The following is a 24,114-nucleotide window of genomic DNA, read 5'->3' on the forward strand; positions in this document are numbered from 1 at the left end:
GCCCCAATGGAAATAAATAATAATAGAAAAAAGACCCAACCACTGGGAAGATATTGTTATTCAAAAAGGCTAAACAGCTGAATGAATCTGCCTCTGCCAGCATTGGGTCTTGTTGATGTTCAGCTCAGATGCTCTCTATGCCTCCCTTGTCCGATCGGTCATGGAATTTGACCAGCATCCTGCAAGCTCTCGTCTTCGGGGAATGAGGCTGCCTGACACAAAGGATGAGAAAATATAAGGATGGGAACAAGGTGGTTAAGCTGCTCCGGTGCTTTACTTGTTTGGAAATTAGAGCGTGGAACAAACAATGACGACGACGCATAATGTGGAGGGATTATAATGATAAAGGACGATAAGTAGAACCCACAGGATCCCGTGTTTCTGATGCATGGAGGATACAGGAAATGATCCTGTTAACCAAGGTGCTGACTGCTACCTATGCACATTAATCCTGTTAACTAACTCCCATGCAGCCCTTTGAAAAAGCATCTCTCCAGAACTTCTCAATACCAAGTGCTGACGGGCAGATTGTCCCCCTTTCCGCTGGGGGAAAAGAGTGGCAGCCTCCTATTCTGAAGGAATTTGGGGGATACTCGCCTTCAGACCTCTGTAACCATGCTTCAAGGGTTTCCATGTGTCTTGGCGTATAAGGAAAGATGCTGTTTTCCTCCAGGACAGCTTGTGTCCCAAAAGAAATGCTCAGAGAACACATGTGGGTCCCGAAGTCACTGTCTGGCCCTATGAAATGCTAACATACTGCAACACAGGTTCGCAGCCTGACTGTGTTTTGATGTAACATCACCACTCTGTGGCATGGCAAGCTCCTGTAACAGTCCGGGAAGATAAATGTTATACTGGGGCAAACTCAGACAATTGCATCTGTAAGTGAGGTATTCTAAGAAATCTTCAGTAATTATATATTTTTTGGACTGTCAGGACTTTGGGACAGGGACTGTCTTTTCATTATGTTTGTATGATCTCTGACTGGGTCTCTGGGAAGTATCACCACATCAATAACCAACACCCGGTTTATTTTATAACCCAGAGTTGTGAAACATTTTGAAATTACAAAGTTGTTTTAATTTCAAAGAGTTCAAGCTGGAACAATTTGTCACTTGTTCTACAATTTTTATGACCTTCTCTTTAATCTAATTCATTATTATTTGCATTGTGGTAATGTCTGGGAGCCAAGTCTTGGACTAGGATCCCATCGAGGCCCTGTACACACACACGTATGACAAAACGACAGTCGCTGGCCCCAAACAGCTTACATTTAGCTATAAATACCAGATGGATAAATAGATGAAGAAGTACCAAGGAGCAATGAGACAGTATTGGTCAGCATAATAGATAGCGGTCTCAAAGGTCACATCGACACAGCAGGTCTAAAGTCAAAATAAGCTATGCAATTGCATCGCTTAAGTCGAAATAGCTTATTTCAGCTTTTGGTGCTATCTACACAGCAGGAAGTCCGAGAAAGAGCACTCTTCCTCCAACTTCGCTTGCTTCTCATACAATGAGGATTACAGGAGTCAGAGTAACAAGTCCTTTAGCTCGATGTTATTTTGACATTATGTCGAAACAACTGCTTGTAGTGTAGACGCGGATTATGTTATTTCGGAACAACGTCAGTTATTCTGTAATAAGGCTGCTGTGTAGACATAGCCAAACTGACTATTAGCACTCTTGCAGGCAGTGTGTCAAAAGAGAGGCTAAAGGAGAGATTGGAAAGTGGATAATGAGGTAGCTTAGTAGATAATTAGGGGAGCAACTCCCAAACTTAAGGGGCAGCATGAGAAGAGGTGGGAAGGAGCTTGTTTGAAAATGTATGTAGTGGGAAGTGAAGGTGAAGATTGGCTTTCTGAAGTGAATAAGAGATGATAGGTAGGGTGGGGATAGGCTGTGAAGGGCCTTCAAAGGGAAGACAAATGAGCTTATTGAATGAAACATTTTTATTTGAAAATTTGCCCCAAACCTTTGTAATCCACACATCATCTGTGTGTGTTGTGGTGTCCCATCTAGTGGTATTGAGACCACTTACAGCAAGACTGATGAGTCTTGCTCTATAGTCTTAGCTGAGAGCCAGCTGACTTTTAGCTCCTAGGGTAGAGGCTTATGCACTAGCCCCAAAGGTCCCAGGTCTGAGTCCACTTGTTGACATTACACATTACTGAAAAATTTTGGCATGAACTTACCCAATTTCCAATGAACTTAACATATGGGCCACGTCTTGATGAAATTAATGGGATTACCCACGTGTAAAGTTACACAGAGTCAAGACTTGGCATTGTATTGGTGCTGCAACAAACCAGGTTTGCCGTTTAATTAGCTTAAGAACTGGAATTTTATTATTTTGGTCATTCTTTCTTACAAATACCTAAAGCCTGATCCATTGTAGTCCAGAGGAGGTTTTCATTGATCTCAGCAGGAGAAGAGTAGGCGTCTAAAGAATTGTTCTTTATATTGAAAATCACTGTATAAGCAAAACAAAGATGCTTCATTCATATTCATTGCCCAAGTTTGAAGTGCATTTTGGTTGAAAGATTTGAAGTAGGAACCTGGTTGGCTCAGGAGATTGGAAACACAATAATACCCCTTTAACCTTTAACCCATTTGAATTCAGGTCGGGCAAGTGGTTTCCAAAGGTCACAGTCCTCTATGAAGGCTTTTCAATGGTGTATGATTTAGCCGCAGATGTCACAAATTCTGTGACTTTACTGGACCTCCATGACTTTGGCTTCAGCTATGAGTGGTGGGGAGCAGAGCTGGGGCACTGTGTGACTCTCCCCCACTGCCTCCTGTGGCTTTGGCTGGTGTTGGAGCCAGAGATGCTGCTATGTATCCCCATCGCATGGTTGAGGCTGAATTTGGGCTGTGTCCCTCCCTCCACCCCACTCCATAGAAGTGGGGCTGTGGCAGTCAATCCCTTCTATAGGGCTCAAGTTGTCATTCCTTTTCCTTCCCATCTCCTCCTTCCCCCAGTGTCTCCCTGGTTATTTTTAGTAAAAGTCACAAACAGGCCCTGTGAATTTTTATTTCTTGCTCTTGGTTCTCTGTGACTTGTACTAAAAATAGCCATGATAAACTCTTAACCTTACTTCTATCAACTGAGTGGAGTATTGTCATTTCAGTTTTAGTGGACAGGTGCCCAAATTATAAGTTCACCAAAAAACACTCTCACTCACAGGGCTAATTATCATTCTCGTTAGCAGCCATAGAGGAGATGCCAAAGAGTGAGTGGATTGTGGTGATCAGAGAAACTGCATGCTCACTCTTAGTGCTAATCTTTTTAATTCTGGATTGTAGCCCATTAGTATGGCAGATTGAGGAAGCTCACACTGCCTCAGTGTTTGCTGCAACCATTATTAATCCATTAAGAGAGGAAGACAAATGTTAAGGTTTTATATTGCTGCCAATGAGCATGGAATCCAAAGCCATATAATACTGTTTTGAGCACCCTACAATATGGCACCCACTAGTAACTACCTTCCTTCCTCCCCCTCCCCCCCCGCATCCCCCTTCTGTTCTGCAATGTGATTTGTCCTTTTCATATTTGTTCATTTTTTTAATTGTATCCTTTGGTATATATGGTTGTGACTACTTTCTTCCACTATTTGATCTGAGGAAGTGGGTCTGGCCCACGAAAGCTCATCATCTAATAAACCATCTTGTCTTTAAAGTGCTACATTGTCCTGCATTTTGCTTTGACCACATAGTCTATCTCCATCCCCCCAGCTTTGGAATATCATGTGTAGTGCTGCAGATGTTTTGTAGTTGAGTATGATTTCTAAAAGTTTTGATTTTTCCCGTGATTTATGTTGGCCCTATTGATGTTGAATCGCACAGGGTTGCTTGTTATGTGTAAGTCAGACTATTGGAGCTATTTATCCTAGTTTCAGTGCTTTCTCATAACCACAGGCAAAGTTTTCTGTCACTACATAGTTGATGAAAGACCATGTGGCTCCTCCTTCACATCAACTCAGAGACCTAAACCAGGGGAAGGAAGATGCCAGGAAGTTTGAATTCAAGAAGGCCTTTATGTATGATTCACAGCCCAAGCATCCAGGAAGGGCTGTAATCAGACAGAAAATTGATGGTTCTTGATAAAGTTTTTATACAGCTAGGCCCTGGAGCCTTATAACTGCATTTTGAAAAGAGGCAACTTAATCCAATGTTTACTAATGACATCCTTTATCTATGTTGCCTGTATCTCTTCCTGTTCCGTGCCTAAATGATGATAATATTCTCAATATAGAAACAAAATCATCAAAAGAACTAGGTAATTACATCCTTGTCCAATCTCTGGGTTTGAATCTCCACTGCATCAAACTTTGTGTAGGCATTTACACCTGTGTGAAGTGGGTGTAAAATACTTCCTCATCAGCATGGTTGTGTTTTATACCTACGGTGCGTCTAGACTGGCAAGATTTTGGGCAAAAGTGGCTGCTTTTGCGCAAAAACTTGCCAGCTGTCTACAGTGGCCGCTTGAATTTGCGCAAGAACACTGATGATCTAATGTAAGATTGTCAGTGTTCTTGCACAAATACACTGACGCTCCCACTTGGGAAAAAGCCCTCTTGCGCAGTGTAGACAGGGAAGAACTGTTTTGCGCAAAAAAGCCCCGATGGCGAAAATGGCGATCGGGGCTTTCTTGTGCAAAATCGCATCTAGACTGGCCACGGATGCTTTTGTGCAAAAGCTCTTTTTGTGCAAAGGAACCCATGCCAATCTAGACGCTCTTTTGCAGAAATACTTTTAACGGAAAATCTTTTCCTTTAAAAGCATTTCCGCAAAATCATGCCAGTCTAGATGCAGCCCTACTGTGCCTGACACTAGCATAAATAATTGCATGAAGTATACGGCTGTAGAGAATCAAGTCCTATAGTTTTTAACCAAGTTGGTAACAAGCTAGCCATATGGTTCGCTCTAAGCGTGGTTACGATTATTACCCGACTTGAGTAGTTGCCATGGCAGCTAACCAGGAGTTGCTTTTGTCATTAGCTAGCCTAGTCTATGGTTGTCTTAATATATTCAGGTGATGTCAGAATGGCTTTTGCAAATATGGCACCAGACTGTAATTAATGATTGGGAAACAAGGTGTCGCTGAAAAGCAGGGTTGTGGCATCTGATTATGAATTAATCAGACATGGGAAAACCCACATGGAATCCTTTCTGTTTAATTATGGAAGCCTCATTCGGCATAGGTGCATATGCTGCTAAGTCAATGTAGTGTTTTACACTGACACCAAATAGTAATTATCAGAAAGAATCGTGTATTTTGATTGTTCACACTAATTTATTGACACTTAAAATTAATGAACCTTGGGCATTTTAGATTAGTTTGGTTGCACTGGGAGATGGAAAGGGAACTAAGGAGGACTAGCTCTTCCAATTAATAAGGACAAAGACTTGCTTAAAGATAATTTAAGTAAAGTACAAAATGATACGCACTCCCATTGGCAGGTTAAGGTGCATGTTGTGGAGAAGGTAAGAGTGTACTTCAATAGGTGGCTAGTAAGAATTCTTCTTTGTAACATTGTCTCCATAATGCAGGCTTAGGCAAAATGCTAAGCCTGCAGATGCAGCGGGGAGCCCCAGGCAGCTCCCATGCTTGCCCCACAGCCCCACACAGCACTCAGAAATGCAGCTGTGGGGCCATTACACTTTAAAAACTGTGAGCCCGGAGAGGATGGGGAAGGCTTCACGTGTAACTCCCGCCCACAGCACAATCCCATTGGCCAACTTCTGGCCAGAAACTAGCCAATGGGAGCTGCCTGTTTGAATAATAGGCAGCACATGAAGCACAATGCCCCATCCCCTCTGGCTCAGTTATTCACACAAGCAAATGACGATGTAGCCTTTGTAAGCATGGGGCAGGCTGGATAGCTGAGAAATTTGTTAAGCTCTGCAAGCATTTAGCTCTGCAGGCTGGTTGTGCTGCTGGCTAGTAAGTCTCCAGGACAGAGCCTGCTTCTGGCACCCAAGTTCCTCCATTCCCCAGTCCTCTGCCCCACTCAATTTACCCAACCCTCTGCCCCCCTTCTGCACACAGACCTCCTCTCAGATCTGGCACCCCAATCCACTGCCCCAGGTCACAATTCTCTCCTCCTCTAGATCACAAACTACTGCACCCCAGTCCCTGCCCTTGGTCACAACCCCCTTCTGCTCTAGGTTACATTCCAAAACCCTGCACCCCAGTCTCCTGCCCTAGGTTACAACTGCCTCCTTCTTGATGCAATGCAGAGAAGGCTCTTTTTTAAAAACACTGAGAAGAACAGCATAAGAATAATTTCTGGTAGAGTACTTCCTACCCAGCCATTGAAAGAAGCTGAAATCACTTAAGTAGTGGAGCCTCAAGAAAGAACCTGAGAGGATTTAGGAAGGACTTTGGAGGCAGGTCTCTAGGACTACACTATCAATTGACACTAAACCTCAAGTGGTATTTAGCAGAGAGAGAAGTGATGTGGTTAAAGGGCCATTTGCCTAATGGATGTTCACATGGATAAGTAGGAAACCAAGTTAGCAGACTATCATCAAAGTTACCGTAAAAGAGTGTTTTACTTGTCATGTGTTTCCCCAAGGTGATGCTGTGTTCCCTTTCCCCCAATAAAGTGCTGCTTTCCTCAGTGCTAGTAAGTAGGAAGTACTGCCTATTAAGGGCACCCAAAAAAGGCATTTAGTGAGCCCAGAAACATTGGCTAGGAGCTCAACCTACTGGGTATTAATTTTAACAGATGAACTCAGCCTTTGTTGTAGCTGACAAAACCTGGTGGAGAGGGTTACAATTCTGATAATTTAGTCTGACCTCCTGCATACCACAGATCAAAGAATTCCTGGCTGGGATCGAATAAATCATGGTTGAACTATTGCATTTCTTTTAGAAGGGAATCCAGTCTGGCCTTCGATTCCAGAAATATACAATGGACGAAAGTTGCAGTTCCTTTCATGATAGTATCTACGGTTTTTGTTAGTCTCTAAGGTGCTGCAGGACCATTTGTTGTTTAAGTTTTTTTCAGTTACAGACTAACTCGGCTATCCCTCTGAGATTTTCTGATCTCCCTTGTCCCACTGTAAATCCAAAGTAACTCACCACTGTAAAGCCATTGAAGTCAATAGAGCCACTGTTTTACCACAGGGTAAATGAGGCTGGCATGCCTACTGTAGCTTTTCTTTACTGTATATCTGCTCTTAGCTTTTTTTGGTACGGTGCCAAGAGTCCTTTAGTGCCTACAAACAAAAACGTATTCATTTCTTTGTAAAAATAGTGGAAGAAAAATGGTTCAAAAAAGATCAAGTCTAAGTACTTGGGAAACATTTTGTTACAATGCTTTCTGATCATTTACTTGTCTATCAGAGATCACTTTCTAACTACATTTGTTATATCTGTTCAGTTGCTAATTGGGTTTGCCTATAACACACGTATCCTCTCTGTTCAGTTACAGGTGAAGACCTAATCCAAGTAACACTTAAAGAGGAAGATAAAGTCCCTCTACCTGTACCAGGTGTGTGATGGCTTCAGGCTGACTATTTTGGTCTAACAGCTATAGCGATTCCTTTCACCAGGTTTCCAAGAATATGTCACTATATATCACCTCTATGTTTTGTACATCTGTCAGCCCAAAAGGGGCTTTTGGCATTCATTTAAGCAGTTTATTGAGCCACATCTACCATTGCATATGATGAATGTGTGATTCCACATTATAAAAGCCTATAAACTTTTGTTAAGAAATACCATATCAGATCATAAAGGTCATGGAGAATGCTAAGTCTACAATATATTTTAGTGCTACACGGTGATCTTAGGATAATAGCATGGCATTATTACGCAGTTATACATCGAGCCAGACAGTGTAATAGAGCAAAGGATAGGGCTGGAAACAAGAAAGTCCTCCTGAGTTCTAATATTGGATTTATCACAAATTTGCTCTGAAGTCCGCCTTTATTACCATTGTTGTTTAATTGTGATGCATTAGTGCTGACAACAGGGGTGGGGAAGATTTTTTCTATTAGGGGCCACTGACCCACATTAAAAAATCAACTATGGACCACACACAGCCCCAAGGGGGGAGGGTAGAGGCTCAGGGGGGCTCAGAAATGAGGGGTTCAGTATGCAGGACGAGGCTCAGGCTGGGGTTGGGAGATAGAGTGCAGTGGGATGCAAGCTCTGGAGTAGCGATGAGAGGTCTGGGGGAACAGGGCGGGTCTGCAGACTTGGTTCAAGGATTTTGAAGGGTGGGTGTGGTCTCAAGACTGAGGTAGGAGTTGGGATATGAGGTCTGCACCAACGCAGGATAGCTGCCTGAGTATAACCTCCCCTAGATATGGGGTACATACTCAGGTGATTAGTTCATGCAGCTACTCATGTTCCCCTGGGCTTTTCTGCTATCGTTAGCAAGCTAGCTCAATGAAAACTCACTCTTCTACTGCCACCATAGCTCCCGATCAAAGAGAATTTTCATACCACTATCCAAGAAACATCAGGGATCCCAGCAAATGACAATTCCAAATGCATCTTCCTGTGTACGTCCTGTTTTCTAGCTCCAGTTTCTCCTCCTGACATCATGTTGAAATGGTCATTCCCTGAATCATGGAGTGGCGTGAGACAAGGCTGGGGTGGATACAACCACAGCATTCCAGCCCCAGGGGAGGATGTCATCATCTTACCTAGTAAGTAAGGGAAACACAAGTTCCTCCCAATTACACCAACAGTATGTTTACGTTGGAAACATTGGTCCAGTTTTAATGTGGGCTGATTAACACAGCTGTAATCCAGTGTCCACCAGATATGCCCATTTGACCATAGACTGTGGCATAAATGTGTGCATGTGAGAACAAACATTGCTTAAAGAGCCCAGATCTCTCTCTCTCACACACACATATACCCTCATCTACTGCACACATATACACGCACTCAGATATACCATATCTCAGCTAATGCAGAACGTGTCTTTCCACTTCCCCAGCAGCATTTCACACAGGGAGCATATTTCAGCTGTTCTCCCAGGATTGCACTGGCTTCCATTTTGCTTTCTATCCAGCTGTTTGTTTTGATCTCTAAATCCATTTATGGGTTAGGTTTCTAAGTACCAGTCTATGTACATCCTTGTCTTTGGATCGTACCCAAGTAATGGAGAGTGGTTGAAGTACTTATCCTATATGGTCATGTTTAGAAGGCCGTTCTCCTGGGTCTCAGGAAGACTGGTTCAAGTCCTGTTTCTGCTACAGATTTTGTGTGAATGAGTGTTTCCCAGTTTCACTTCTAAATATTGGAGGTAATGGACCTTCTTTGCTTATCTTCTCATTTTGGATTGTAAGTCTTTTGTGACAGGGACACTGTGTTATATGTATGAATTTGCAGTGATTGGTACAATGGGGCCCTGAATGCGGCGGGGGCCTCAAAACACTACAGCAACACAAATAATATATAATCCTAATTATAATACTCAAGCAGGCAGTCCTTAGACTTATATATCTTGGTGCCAAATGCAGGAACTCTCAGTGAAGTGTCCCCAACTCTGCACTTCCCCTCTGAATCCACCTACTCCCAACTTGGTCTGACAACATGGATGAGTTTGGTCATCCTTCTAAAAGGCCCATCTTAGAGCTCCTCTGAGGATCTGGCTTTTGTCACTTGTTTTTGTGCAAGGACTGAACGTTTTTTCTGTTTCCATATTTTAGCTGTTGGGCAAGCTGAGATTATTACTTTTGTTTTATTTTATTGTGCCCCTGGAAGGTTTCATTGTCCCCACATATAAATGAGAAATAATTAAAGAACACATTATGGATGTAGTAAAAAATCAGCTTGAGTTGAAGGGACCATTAATAATGTGAGTTGTACATGGGAGGGTGGAAAGACACAGCTGCTCTCGGCACCCCCTGGCCAGTCTTCTCTCACAGACAATTAGGAATCCGTTCTGGCAAACGTATAAGCATCTACATAAATTTGATTCTGTGTGGATCTCCATTGACTACAATGAGTACACATGCTTAGGTGTTTGCAAAGTCAGGGCCCACATGAGTCAGACAGTGATCAAGTCACTGCGTTCACAAGCAGGACTGGAAAACATTCTGTTTATCTAAAATATTGATATGTCTCCATTACTTCAGAATCTTTAATGTCTGTATCTTCACAATACCCCTGTGAAATAGTTTTACTTTGACCTTCCCTTGTTGTATAGACCAGGCCTAAGAGATTTATTTAGGCACAAGCTTTCATGGGTAAAAACTACTTCATTAGATGCATGGAGTGGAAATATATGGTCAAATAAATCCACTCCATGCATCTGACAAACTGGCTTTTTACTCACGAAAGCTTGTGCTCAAATAAATCTGTTAGGGTACGTCTAGACTACAGGCTTTTGTCAACAGAAGTTTAATTGACATATTCGTCGAAAAAGCTTCTGTTGACAAAGAGCATCTAGACTACATCCAGTTCTGTCGACAAAGCAAGTCGCTTTGCCGACATGACAGTGTAGACGCGAAGGACAGTGTAGATGCAATAATGCCTTCTGTCGACAGAACTCTGTCAACAAAAGGCGTTATTCCTCGTAGAATGAGGTTTACAGCCGCTGAAAAAACTGCTGAGTTCTGTCGACGTTATGTTGACAGAACTCAGCGGCAGTGTAGACGCAGGTATAGTTTTTTCGACAAAAGTGGACTTTTGTCGACAAAACCCTGTAGTCTAGACACACCCTTTTACTTTAAGGTGCCACAGGACTCCTTATTTTTCCCATAAAATAGGAAAGTACTGTTAGGGTTACAGATGAAAAATTAAGGAACAGAGAGGCTAAGGGCATGTTTACACTAGGAAATGATTTTGAAAACGATTAACATCAATTTAATAACTCCTGAAATAACAAAATCGAAATATTATGTCCATTCTATGGGGAAACCTGAAAATGAGTCCAAGACAGGCTGCATTAATGTGGATGTGTTACCTGGACTTAGAGCCCCAGGTAGCACTGAGGAGTAATTAGTTCGAATTACTCTGGGAAGTAGTTATTTTGGAATAGCAGCACCTGAGCATCCGCACTACTGCTATTTCCAAATAACTATTTCGGAATTAGCGTTATTCCCTGAGAAAACCAGGAATACAGATTTTGAAATAATAAGCTTGGTAGTGTGGGGACACTGCTTATTAGTTTGACCTATGGGGGTTATGTCAAAATAAAGCTCTAGAGTAGACCAGGGCTTTCTTGTTCAAGGGAGTCTGGGGGCACAGAGGAAATTCTGGGTAGCATAGTGCTAGGCCAGTACACAAACCAATGGCTCATCTACCTCTCTCAATAGATTGGGTTGATGAATTTCACTGAAATTTCAAATACTGATCAAAAAATTGACAAAGTTTTCACATCTCTTCCTCCCTTACCCTTTCCAGTTGCAGTTTTTCAAACAACTGTAGGGCTGCCTGAAAATGTTCGAATGATGATGAAGAAACAAGGATTTTTTTTTTCAATAATTGTAATGTCCCTCCCCCATTTTTTCCAAAAACCTCTAGCTGCAACACACGAAATTGGAAAAATTATAAATGAGGACCAAATTTGAAAAATTCTGACTTATTCATCTACAATTCACAAACAGAAAATATACTGTTTTTTTCTATTCTATGCTATCTACGTTCTTGTATCATTGTCATCACCATAGTGCATTGAGCAGCATGATTTACTACTTTTCATATGTAATTTATTCCTTCTCTCACACCCTCCTCAGAGGGAGAATTATGTGTTCCATGGAATGTTTTCTTTTGACAGGTTTTATCTCCCCCATTTTTCTGTGTTTACATTAGAGAGGGGTGGGGAAACCTTTTTTTTGGGTTGCGGTCTGCTTTCACACAGAAAAATCAGTCAGAGCAGTACAAAAGTCAGAAGCAAAAAAGTGAGGGGTGGGGCCAAAAATGAGGGGTTCAATGTGTGGAAGGGGACTGCTGAGAAGTGGGCTTAGGGTGTCAGAGAAGGTGCAGGAGTGGGTTTGGGGGTTGGTTGATCTGGGAAGGTGGTAGGGTGCAGGAGCAGAAGGAGGTGCAGGTTCCCGGCAGGAGTAGGGCTGCAGGGCTGCAGCACCAGCTCCCCAGTGCTGGGGGGGAACCCTGAGCCTGGGAGGCAGAGCCAGGAGCCAGATCTGGCCCCCAGGCCATAGATTCTCCACCCCGTGTTACAGAAAGCAAGCTGAAGAAATAAACCTTGTTGTTGAAGCAGAAGATGGTGAGGTTTATGGTAGTTCTTGGTTCCTGGAGGATCTTACTATATTAGATTGCACTACAATCAATAACTAATTAATCCTCAGAACATCTCTGTTATGCAGTTTATAAGAAAGCTGTCTTATACCCATTCTTCCCATGGAGAAAGTGAGGCACAGAGGAAAATAGGTGACACATGGAAGACCAAGGAGCAACTCTAGAGAAGCATTAGAATCCAAGAATCCTTAGTCCAGAGTCCTGATGTTGATCTCACTAGATCTTGTTGCTTCACAATGGCACAAAAATCCCATGTCCACCTTTGAAAAATAACCTTATTGAATGCAGCAATCAAAGCAAAATATTTAATAAGGAAAAAGAAACAAACAAGTGGTATATTTTAATGTTAGACCAAGCACAATTTAGTGCAGTGTGTTAGTTTATGGGGGGCTGTACCTTCTGTTTGCCTGCATTCCTGTTTGCGTATTAAATAACTGTCATGTAGCTGTAAATAGATATAATTCCTTCTTGGCTCTCAGCCTAGTGCACATTACAGATGCTTGGTTAGCATCCAGAACCTAGTCCACCCCACTTTCCATGCTTTTCCTTTAATATAAGGCAAAATACGAATAAACTCTCTAGATAGATCGTCGTCTCCAAGATGGTTGTTTTATCACTTGCCTCACCTTTACCTTCTCTTGACTTGGAAACACCTCATCTTCACTCATCCTGGGTAGGTGTTGAAACTCATGTTTCCTCTAATGTTTTCCATCCATGTGCTGATTATTTTCCATCCATGTGTGGAATAAATTTTATGTGCACCGAGGCATGTGCACCACCAGTAGTAACAAAACACCTGCTTGTGGACACCCTGCTAATCAGCTGAGCAGCATTTGAATCTCTCCTGAGTGGCCACCCAAGCACACAGCTTACAGGAAACACTGATCATTCCAACTGCAATGCCCCTCCAGGGTCCTAAAAATCAGTCACAGGTACTGCTAGTCAAGGTGTTTTTCTTTGGATTTAGTCTGAAATGACATAAATGAGCTCCAGGGTAGAAGAAAGACAACCTGGTTAGAATGCTAACTTAAGGCTTGGCAGTGTGGGTTCAACTCCCTGTTTTACAGCTGACATTCTACATGGCCATGGGCAAGTTCTTTAGTTGCCTTCTGCTTCTTGTTCCCTAACTGTAAAAGGCAGATATTAATGCATCCTTTTTTCACAGGGATGTTGTGAGACTAAATCCGTTAGGGAGTGTCTACACTACACCATAGCTCGAAATAAGATACACAGGTTGCACTATGCAAATTGCCTATTTTATTTTGATCTTAATTCAAAATAGCTTATTTTGTAATTTGGTGCTATCTACACAGCACCAAATTTCAGAATAACCCGCTATTCTGAAATGTCTCTTACTCCTCATGGAATGAGTTTACAGGGACATTCGAATAGCAAGCATGAAATGACGGGCTTGCTGTTAAGGCGTGGGTAAGCTATTTTGGGATACTCTGGTATCCCAAAATAGCATTGCAGTGTAGATGTAGCCTTAAAAATTATGAGTTTCTCACATGTTGTGGTAATGGGGGCCAGGTAGACAGATTAGCTTGAGTTGTATTTCACTCTGCAGTTCTTTGGTTTAGTGCCTGATATTTTAACCAAGAGAGCAGCTATCACATAAGGACTAATCACATGAATAAGGATTGCAAATCAGAATCATTGTCTTTATGGGAGCAAAATGCAGGACAATGTAGCACTTTAAAGACTAACAAGATGGCGAAGTGTCTGAGATGTTTGTCCAATGTACATAGCAGACGGACACTTTCGGCACATGATAGCATAGATTATATTTCTGGATGCGCAGGAATATGTGTCCTTGATCTTATAACTCACTTGGTTAGGTCCAATAATGGTATCAGCAGAATGAATATGTGGACAAAGCTGGCAACGGGGTTTGTTGCAAGGGAAGATACCAGGGTTGGTATTAGTGTGGTATGTCCTGTGGTTGTTGGTAAGAATCATCTTGAGGTTAGGTGGTTGTCTATAGGAGACTATGGGTCTGCTATGTACATTGGACAAACATCTCAGACACTTCGCCAAAGGATTAATGCCCACAAAACAGATATCAGACAAGATCACAAAGAAAAAACAGTTTCTTGCCATTTTAACCAGAAAGGACACTCTCTCAATGACTTAACCACCTGCATTCTGCTACAAAGACCTTTTACATCTGCACTTGAAAAGGAATCCTCTGAACTGTCATTCATGTTAAAATTCGACACTCTCCAAAAAGGAATGAACAAACACTTGAACTATCTTACCTATTATCAAGATAGCTTCCCCAATTATCACCTCTAATACCATTAACTCACAAACATCCCACTCTCCCCACCTCTAATATCATCAATTCACAGACACTTACCTTCCTTCCTCCCCCCCCCCCCCCGCATCCCCTCCTGTTCTGAAATGTGATTTGTCCTTTTCATATGTGTTCATTCTTTTTAATTGTATCCTTTGGTATATATGGTTGTGACTATTTTCTTCCACTATTTGATCTGAGGAAGTGGGTCTGGCCCACGAAAGCTCATCATCTAATAAACCATCTTGTTAGTCTTTAAAGTGCTACATTGTCCTGCATTTTGCTTCAGCTACCCCAGACTAACACAGCTACATTTCTATCACATGTATTTATGGGGACTCTCACATTTAAAACATGACTTGATTCATAAAGTTCTGTCAACAAACAGTAGCTGTTGTTGTACCTCGGTACCCTCGGTGGTCTGGACTGTCAGTGTCAGCGTCGTCTGGTCAGGGTCATCCTGGTGCGCTCCTGACAGGACCTCTACTCTGTCGGTGATGATAAACTTTTGGCTGTGTGCGTAACAATCAGTACTCCCTTTATCTAAAGTGTTAGACCCCGGGCACTTGGGTCAACACAGGAGATCTCTGAGAGACCCCAGAAACGACAGATGCAGGCAAGACTTAAAATCAATTGAGCAGGTTTATTGTCAAATGCGAAGCTCTACCAGTTGGTAACAGAGATCAGTACAATGTTACACCACTGGGCACTATGGCCCGCGTTGACAAGGTACCAACACCAGGCAGGCCTATTGATTGCCATATAACAGATATTAACAGCAGTCAGTCAAAGTTAAGCTACTGTGCATTCTGTAAGTTTAGGCAATGACACCTGCCATTCAGATGCCTAGTGTGCGCCCCCAAGGCTGGCTGGAGAGCACCTTTTGTGGTGTCCTTTTATAGACAGGTACAAACAACTTACATCATTTCTTTACATACGGGTTACCACTCTCTGTTGCCTAGATACCACCCCTCACCTTACAGAAGGGGGGCTTACTTACTATCTTTCATGCTGTCAATTCCGACCTGATCCTGAACCTAGGTCGGTACATGCATTAGTTTTTAGGGAGTTTTTGTACCAGGACATTCCTTAAGATGTGCCGTTACTCCCTTTTGGCTTACAGTCTGTTTTCGGTGCCCCCCTGTGTCCTAACTTACACAATTATACAGTTACCAGTATCTGAGTTACTGAGCCAAAGTCTTGCTCACTAGACTGCAGGCCTGTTGCTGTTTTCATGTTACAGGCCTTAGGCCTGCTGACTCCATGTTACTGACCCTCAACTTACTACAGCTGTCTTCATTCTAAGCCAGTTGATGGACTGCATTAGCTCCTCAAGCATTCAGATTTTCAGTGCTGAGGTTTATGGTTTTCAGTATGACACACTCCTGACACATTGCATATTGAGTGGAAGAAGAGCATGTTATAATTCTACTCAATGGAATGTTGGTTTGAAAGGTCTAGATGTGATATCACGTAGCCCCTGCCACTCCTTTTTAGTGGTGGAATCCACTCTCTTATTCATTTTCTGATTTTGATTTTCTTTGAACTTTTTCTGTTTGAAGAGATGAATGCTGGAGTACTGTATCTCATATAATAGCTTGTCTGTTGTGCCTGATTTCCATTCAATGGCATGCTATGGTGTTTTATATAGCAGTGGGGTTGATCAAAGGCATTTTATGTCATTGCTGGAGTCATTAGTGAATTCTCAGTGTTGTACGCTCAAACATTAAGGCTGTGAGCTTTTGTGCAGGAAGTACACATAAAATGAAAGGTAGCCCTCTTAGATTTGAATTATTTTCTTAACGCAGTTGCTTATGGTGATGTGAATTTCTTGGGGGAAGGGATAAAACAAATAGGCTACGTTTAGACTGCAGGCTTTTTGTTCAAGAAGCTTTTGTCAGAAGAGATCTTCTGCAAAGACTTCTTGCGTAAAAGCACGTCCACACTGCAAAATCACATTGAAAAAGCGATGCGGTTTTGCGAAAGAGAGCGTCCAGATTGCATGGACGCTCTCGAAAGTAAGCACTGATTGGTATACACAGAATGGCATACCAATTGCGCAAAAACTCCTCTGTTCTTTCAGTTTACTATCAATTCACTGTTGAAAGAATGCGCTTGCAATGCGGACGTTCTGCAAATTTTGCGGAAAAACGGCCTTTTTTTCTGCAAAAATTCTGTAGTGTAGACATAGCCATACAGTTTTTCAGTTATCTAGAAATAAATTTCCTTAACCCATCTGAATTAAAGTCACTGATCTTAGGCACTGACTAGTCACCTCATTGTGTTATCTGCAGAGTTGCTTAAAGGAGGTAATTAGGTATGTGCCAGAAGAAGTATATCAAATGTGTCACACTCTTATAACCATCAGTTCCCTTCCTTCCCCAGTATGGAAGGAAATTAACTCTACAATGGAGCCCCCTGCTGTTTTTGCAGAATATATTTCTGTCTCCTCACAGACCCAGGGTATATCTACAATACAGAGCTTTTTTGGAAAAACAGTATTTTTTCCAAAAAACCTTCAATTACGTCCACACTGCAATCGCATTTTTTCGAAAGAAAATCGAAAGAACAGAGGGGTTTTTCTGGCATTGGTAATCCTCCTTCTGCGAGGACGGGGAAGAGGTAGTTCTTTTGGAAGAGGAAAAATGAAAAATCACAGGTGCCCTGGTGGCCACTCCATCCATAGTACAGTAATCACAATTTAAATGCGAGATAGCATCCATTCAGTCTGGACACTATCTTTCGAAAACGCAGATTCCTTTTTCATTGCATTTGGCAGTGTGGACGCTCTCTTTCAGAAGAAGTTTTTTGGAAGATCTCTTCTGGAAAAGCTTCTTCCAAAAGTAACTTGCAGTCTAGATGTAGCCCCACCGAACACACACAAATTCTTCCCTCAGTTGTGCCTGCCTGGGAAACCACATTGGGTCTCCACAGGTGTCTTGGAGGTTCAGAATTTCTCCCTTCTATTATTATTCATGGGTCACATGTATGAAGATCTAGTTATGGAGCAATGAGTGTTTCATTTAGTCCATATGCTTGCAAAGCTGAGCAATTCTGGTGTGTCCTCATGCAGGTGAGACATTGCATTATAGCTCCTGTGCTGGACAATGGCCATTGATTCCCCACCTGCAAGTAGGTTTCCCTCCTGGATGTTGTCTCTGGGAAGTTAATATCTGGCTGATTCCCTAATTTACGCTATGCTTTAGTGATAAATCATACAACATAATTTTCACACCTTCATATATGTTAATGGTACACTCATATGCATATAGAGATGACTTTCAGCAGATCATAACCTTTCACCTAATACCTTACAAGGCATGATTCATATGTGAGATCCCTATTATAGAAAAAGGAGCAATGTGGGGGCTAAAGGGACCTCCCCCAAGATTCACAGTAATACAGTGGGGCCCAGAGCTCCTGTGGTATGGGTCAAAATAATTGTTAAAAAAACCTGGGGGCACAGATTACTCCCTGTCTCTCTCTCACACACTTACACACAGCCGAGGGAGGGAAGGAGAGTTAAACAAGCCAAAAACGCAATACCCCTTTTTAAAGAAAGAAAAATCTCATGATTTTGACCCAATCTCACAGGTTGTGGGTCTGTCTCATGGTATTTGAATAATTGGGGTTGGCTTGGCTGTTCCAGGGAGACTCTGACCCTTAAGTCCTGGTCTACACTATGGTTTTATTTCAAAATATCCCCTTGTAGGTTGAACTAATAAGTGGAGAGTCCACACTACCAAGCTCATTATTTCGAAATAACAGGCTGCTCATTCCGAAATCTGTACTCCTGCTTTTCTCAGGGAATAACGCTAATTTCAAAATAGTTATTTCGAAATAGCAGTAGTGTGGATGCTCCAGTGCTGCTATTTCAAAATAATAACTCCCCAGAGTAATTTGAACTAATTGCTCCCCAGTGCTTCCTGGGGCTCTAAGTTGAGGTAGCATGTCCATATTAACCGAGCCTGCCTCAGACTAATTTTGCGGCTTCCCTGTAGTGTGGACATGCTATTTCGATTTTGTTATTTCAGGAGTTATTAAATTGATCTTAGTTATTTTGAAATAGGTTCCTAGTGTACACATGTCCTCCATCTGATTCTTTGCAGGAACCTACAAGTCCTAGAGCTCAGTGAGTACAGACCAGGATGTGATCGGAAACCACTGGAGGCCAGGGGACTGAGTACATGGGATGTGGTGAATGGGGAAGTTGTTTCTCTCAAAGGACCTGACTCTGCCTCTCTTACCTGACTGTAGCATGGACCAGGTAGGGCTCACAGGTCACCTTTCCCTCCCTGGGCCAGTGGGCAACTCCCCTTTTCACCTTCCTCATGTGTGCAGGTGCCTGCGGATCCTTGTCATTGCATGTCGCTATTCTAGTCCTGTAGTATGTGACATGGTTCTGAGAGGCTGTCCCTTTCTGCTTCTGGGCACTGTGAGCCCTGGGCCACTTGCCCAAGTGTCACAGTCTGTCTCCAGCTGGGCTCAATCATTTTTCCAACACATGGTCTCAGGTTAAGTCAGGGAGGGCATCAGGTCAACCCCATGGAAACGGGCAGAAAATTTCCAGGATAGCCCTGGTTCCAACCAGTCACCAGATCCACTCTGGCTCAGATCAGCTGCCTGGTCAATTCCAGCTCTGTCCAACCACCAGGTCAAGCCCAGCTCCCAATTAGCCACCAGGTCAATCCAAGCTCTGAACTGGCCACCAGGTCATTCCAAGCTCCAACCAGGCACCAAGTCTACCTTAGCTTTGTCTAGCCACTGGATCAACTTCAGTTTTGAATGGCCACCCCAGACTAACCCCATCTCTGAGAGGCTGTCAAGTCAACCCCAGTTCCAAATGGCTACCAGGTCAACTCCAGCTCTAGCTGGCCACCAGGACAACCCCAGAGAATGGGTCTGAAAATTTCTAACCCCCTCCTCCCATTTCAGCCAACCCTCCTCACCCCCAGGTCTTATTGGCAACCAGGTCAACTCCAGGGAAAAGGGCTAGAAAGTTTCTAATTGCAAACCAGCCACCAGGCCAACCCTTCACTGAGAGAAGCTATCAGTACCCCACCCTACTGGGGGCAAAGAGCAGCAGTGTTTGTTCAGGCCCATTTACTCAGGGGAGGGCCAGACATGAGACTACAGGGAAGGAGGATCCTCTAACTCGTTCCAACAAAATATGGGGGCACCCTCTGTTGGCAGCATAGTTGAGGCACATCACAAAGTGCTGCTCATGATGCTTGGGCTAGGTGGACTATAGGTTCCACCATAGCTATGAGTCACCCTGGTAGACCTGAGAGTCCTAGTGAGGATCCCATTGCAGGGACTGAAATATCAACATGTGGGCCTCATACTCAAACACATGCGCACGCTCTAGGCAAAACACTTGGACACCAACATGCAGACAGCAGGGTTTGCCTATGTGCCATTGATTCAGTCTGCCCAGCAAGACCAAGGCCCAGAAGACAAGGCTCAACAACGCCATGCTGCATTTGTGGTGGAGAAATCCCAGAGCTGTTTCCCTGACTATCTGTTCCTGTGGGAGATTCCAGGTGGTCCTTAGCTGGTCAGTGTGGTCAGGTGGGAGGGAGGGAAAAAGAGATGGTGGATGCTGGATCACTCTCAGGTACAGAAGTAGCTCCAATATCTTCCTCTCACCAAGCTCAACTTGCCTGGGATGTACTGACCAGCACAGCAACCTCATGACAAGGATCTGTAGGCACCCACACAAATGAGGGTGGTGAAAAAGGCAGCTGCTCGCTGGCCCAGAGAGAAGTGGCTTGTGATCTTCATCTGGTCTATGCTGAAGTCAGATAAAAGAGGCAGGGTCAGGCCCTTCGGCAGCGATGAAAGTAATTTAAAATTTCTGAGAGGTACTGTCCTATTGCAACCCGGGTCCCTTCCAGCTCTTTAAATAACTCCCTGCTGGCTTTTGTGGCACCTCAGCCAGCTTTTCCCAGAGCTGTGCACCAAGGTGCACACACTTTCTTTCACCTCTGCCCTTCAGGGAGAACCATCTTCCACATTCACTGCAGCCCAGGTACTTAGGTACTCTGCCCTCCAACCCCAGTGGCACAGGGAGACAGTGAGACAAGAAGACGGTGGGAGAAAGTTTTGGAGCAATGGAGAGCTGTTTGAATGGGCAGAGGCTAGCAGTCAGTCCAGGAGGAAGGGAGAAGGCTCTGGAAAAGATGGGTGCTGTTTATATGGAGCAAGCTGAGACAGCAACTAGAGGGGCAGATAGGAATATACAAGTGTGGGTAAAGATTCATGGATTTGGGGGTTGTGTAGGAGCAGGGAGGACCAGGAGCAGAGTAGTGCATAGAAGGGGAGGGAGACCAGTTTTAGATGACATTGCAACCATTACAGAACACACCACTCCAGAACTTGCAACTGGATCCAGAAAGTGTAAGTCTCATCATTATCTGTTGTCAGCAAGTTGCTGTGAAACACACTGTCAAATTGTATCTCATGCTCTTGTAGTGACTGGTTCAGATGGAGTATAATAGCCTGCCATGGCTACTAGTTACTCCATTGGCTCAATTTGTAGATGATTTATTATGGTTCTCAAGTCTGAACCATGCTGATGACCCAAGTTGAGGTCAGTATGATTCCACATGGTTGAATTTATTTTGTTTGTTTGTTTGTTTTTAAATTGGAAAAAATACCCAAAGCAACAACCCTACACTTAAAGAACATTATGGTTGTAACGTCAAACACTCAAAAGCTAGGAAATGTTGGAATGTAGGTTGCACATATAACCTTAATTCAACTCCAGTATGTGCGGCCTTGAATTACATGCTCCATACTCATTTTTCCACCAGAGAGAATTTTTCTGTGATCCCATCAGGTCTCGCAAGCACACAGGACCTGACTAGTGTACTTTTGGGAAGATGAAGATACACTACATAGCACTCTTCCTTTAGATTCTGTATTGAACCAGTATTTCTAATGTGATGTTGCAAGAGTCTGTTGAAAGTGGTGTCCCTTGGGTCTTTTTCCTATAAAAGTGCCTATTATCCTCCAGCCTTGTGTCCTAATTTTTCACACCTGCTATCTCCTCACCTTAGTTATATGAGACTTGTTTTAACATTGGTCTACTGTTTCACTTTATTGATTCATATTGGCTTGTGTGTAATAAAAAAGTGATATGGATGATTTGTAACCTCAATTTCCAGATTTGTTTTACTGAACTGAATTATTAACTATCACGTTCACAGTTAGATTTCACATGGACCCAAATTCAACAAAGCCATTAGCATGTGCTTAAATTTCATTCAGGTCCATAAGATGTAAGCATGCACTTAAGTACTTTTTGGAATAGGGATCTTTTAAGACTGTGCTTCAAGTTGAAGTCAATAGGCCTTAAACATGCTATGGTTGTTTATTATTTGTATTGCATTAGCAGGACCTCATTTTGATGGGCGCTGTGCAAAGAAAGAACCAACAGATAATTACAGACCAAGAGTGTTTACAATTCTAAGTAGATTCGTAGGTTCATAGTCAGAAGGCACTTCTGTGATCATCTAGTACTGTGATCATCTAAATTCTACGACCATTGTGTTCATCTAGGATAGAACACAGGCCATAGAACTTCCCCAAAAGAATTCCTAAAGGATTTTGTTGGGTATATAAGGGGTCTTGGTAGTTGTGACCTTGGTAACGGGTCCAGGCAGACCGTGCTTCTGTTGATGTATAGACTTGTTTTGATTCTGCCTTTCCTGCTTGCTCAGGATAGACGTAACTTTTAATGAATGCTCTATGTGTTAACAATGCTATCTTCTTACCCCCTTATCCATTCTCATTCACTCTAAGTATACATTCAGGGACACATCTCCTTTCCCCCTTGTAAGTTGCTGATTTAAGGAGTTTTGTGATGTGAGAATTGCTTACATCAACTAAAAAACTGTAAACAGTAAATGGGTAGATATAATTATATTCATCACATGGTTATGATTATGCATTATAAGGGTGTTCATTCTTTAAGCCCTAATTTAGTAATGTGATGCAATTGATAAAGGTGTTTACATACTAAGATAAAATGGTGTCCATATGGTTAATTTTTGTTCACTCAGATCCCAAGTTTGGTGGGGGGGGGGGGAGTCAAAGATGGAACGAGTAGCTAAAATGAAGGCACCCTACCCCATCTGTCTCGGGGTAACCTGTTCTTTTCTAACGGATTTCTTTTTAAAAATTATCCAATCTCTCATTTAAAAAAATGGCTAGTGGTGTAGAATGTGTGATAAATTGTTCCAATGATTAAGTGACCATGACTGACAGAGCTTTATCCTCATTTTCCATCTGCATATCCCAGTGTTGGTATATTGATATATTTCTCTCTCTCTCTCTCTCTCTCTCAGACAGGACCATCTTGGTGGATACAACTCTTCCTCCTCTGAGAGGCCTCTATGTGCTGGGGACTCTGGAATTCCCAGTCAACTCCAGCAATGTCCTTAGTGCCACTTGTATAGTGGTTGCAGGCGGTGAACTGAAAGTTGGTAAGAGAGAAATAATGGCCAGAAAATGTTCTGAAAGCTGGGATTTTGTTTTTGACTTGAAAAAAAAAAAGAATTAATAGATACTATGAAATATTTCATGATGATGCTAGGCCTGATAATCAAATAGGTCACTGCTTCCCCTTTAGTGCATACAATAAATAGGTCAATTTAGAATGCATAGGTTGAGGAGGTGATCTAATACAGATAATGTATACCACATGATTAAATGTATAGAAATGATTAAAAGCTGGCCCCACTGAAGTCAAGGGTGAAACTCCCATTGATTTCACTGCGGCTGGACTTTACACAATGGTTGTGTCTAGACTACAGGGTTTTTTCGAAAAAGTGGCCTTTTTTCAAAAATAACTATACCTGCGTCTAGACTTTCGCCACGTTCTGTCAATAGTAAATCGACACAACACGGCGGTTTTGTCAACAGCAGTAAGCCTCATTTTACAAGGAAGGCCGCCTTTTTTCGAAAGTAATCTTTTGAAAAAAGGTGTTTTTGAATGCAAACAGGGCTTCTTCGAAAGAGAGCATCCAGACTGGCTGGGTGCTCTCTTTCGAAAAAGCGGATTGCTTTTTTGAAAGAAGTGGTTGCAGTCTAGGCGCTCTTTTGACAGAGGCATCAAAAAAGGCATGCAGTCTAGATGTGGCCAAAGTGTTTAAAAATCAAACATGTGGATCGTATCCACCTCTTCACTCTGTAAATGGTACCTGTTTTCTTGGATTATAAGAGCTTCAGTGCAGGGACTGAGTTATCCTGGATGTGGGATTAGTGCCTAACATTGTGTACTTAACATTGAAGTCAATGAAGAGGCATGGGTGGGCATGTAACACCAACTCAAGAAGGCAACTAAATATTTCCACAAGGCATAGAAATCCTAATCTGATATACACCTGGCCTAGCTGGCATGTTCTCATACCTCAGAATAGAGGAGTGTCAGGAACTCAGGGGGAATATGCCATCAGGTGCTAGTTATGCCAAAAAATGTCCCCAGTGTCCGTAGGTCTGCTACATATTTTTCACAATGAAGAGTGAAATGCCTTTCCCCAGAAAAGTAATTAGTCTCCTAATTCTCTTCAAATATAACACT

At 42.7% G+C, this 24,114-nt stretch overlaps 1 protein-coding gene across 12 annotated transcripts in view; it reads left to right on the forward strand.

Moving 5' to 3' along the window:
• PKHD1 (PKHD1 ciliary IPT domain containing fibrocystin/polyductin) overlaps positions 1-24,114 on the forward strand; it is a 409,604-nt gene that overhangs the window by 247,055 nt on the left and 138,435 nt on the right. For 11 of the 12 annotated variants that reach the window (XR_012902469.2, XM_075923353.2, XM_075923339.2 and 8 more), the window contains 3 exons: positions 7,437-7,502; positions 8,539-8,667; positions 22,880-23,017. Coding sequence is in view for 11 of the 12 variants with exons in the window: in XM_075923353.2 (XP_075779468.2) it covers positions 7,437-7,502; positions 8,539-8,667; positions 22,880-23,017 (333 nt within the window). In the remaining variant the exon portion in view is untranslated. The remainder of the gene's footprint in view (positions 1-7,436; positions 7,503-8,538; positions 8,668-22,879; positions 23,018-24,114) is intronic. The other variant, XM_075923348.2, reaches the window with a different exon arrangement.

The sequence above is a fragment of the Pelodiscus sinensis genome, chromosome 3, assembly GCF_052426305.1.
Source record: "Pelodiscus sinensis isolate ZL-2025 chromosome 3, ASM5242630v1, whole genome shotgun sequence".
NCBI lineage: Eukaryota > Metazoa > Chordata > Testudines > Trionychidae > Pelodiscus > Pelodiscus sinensis.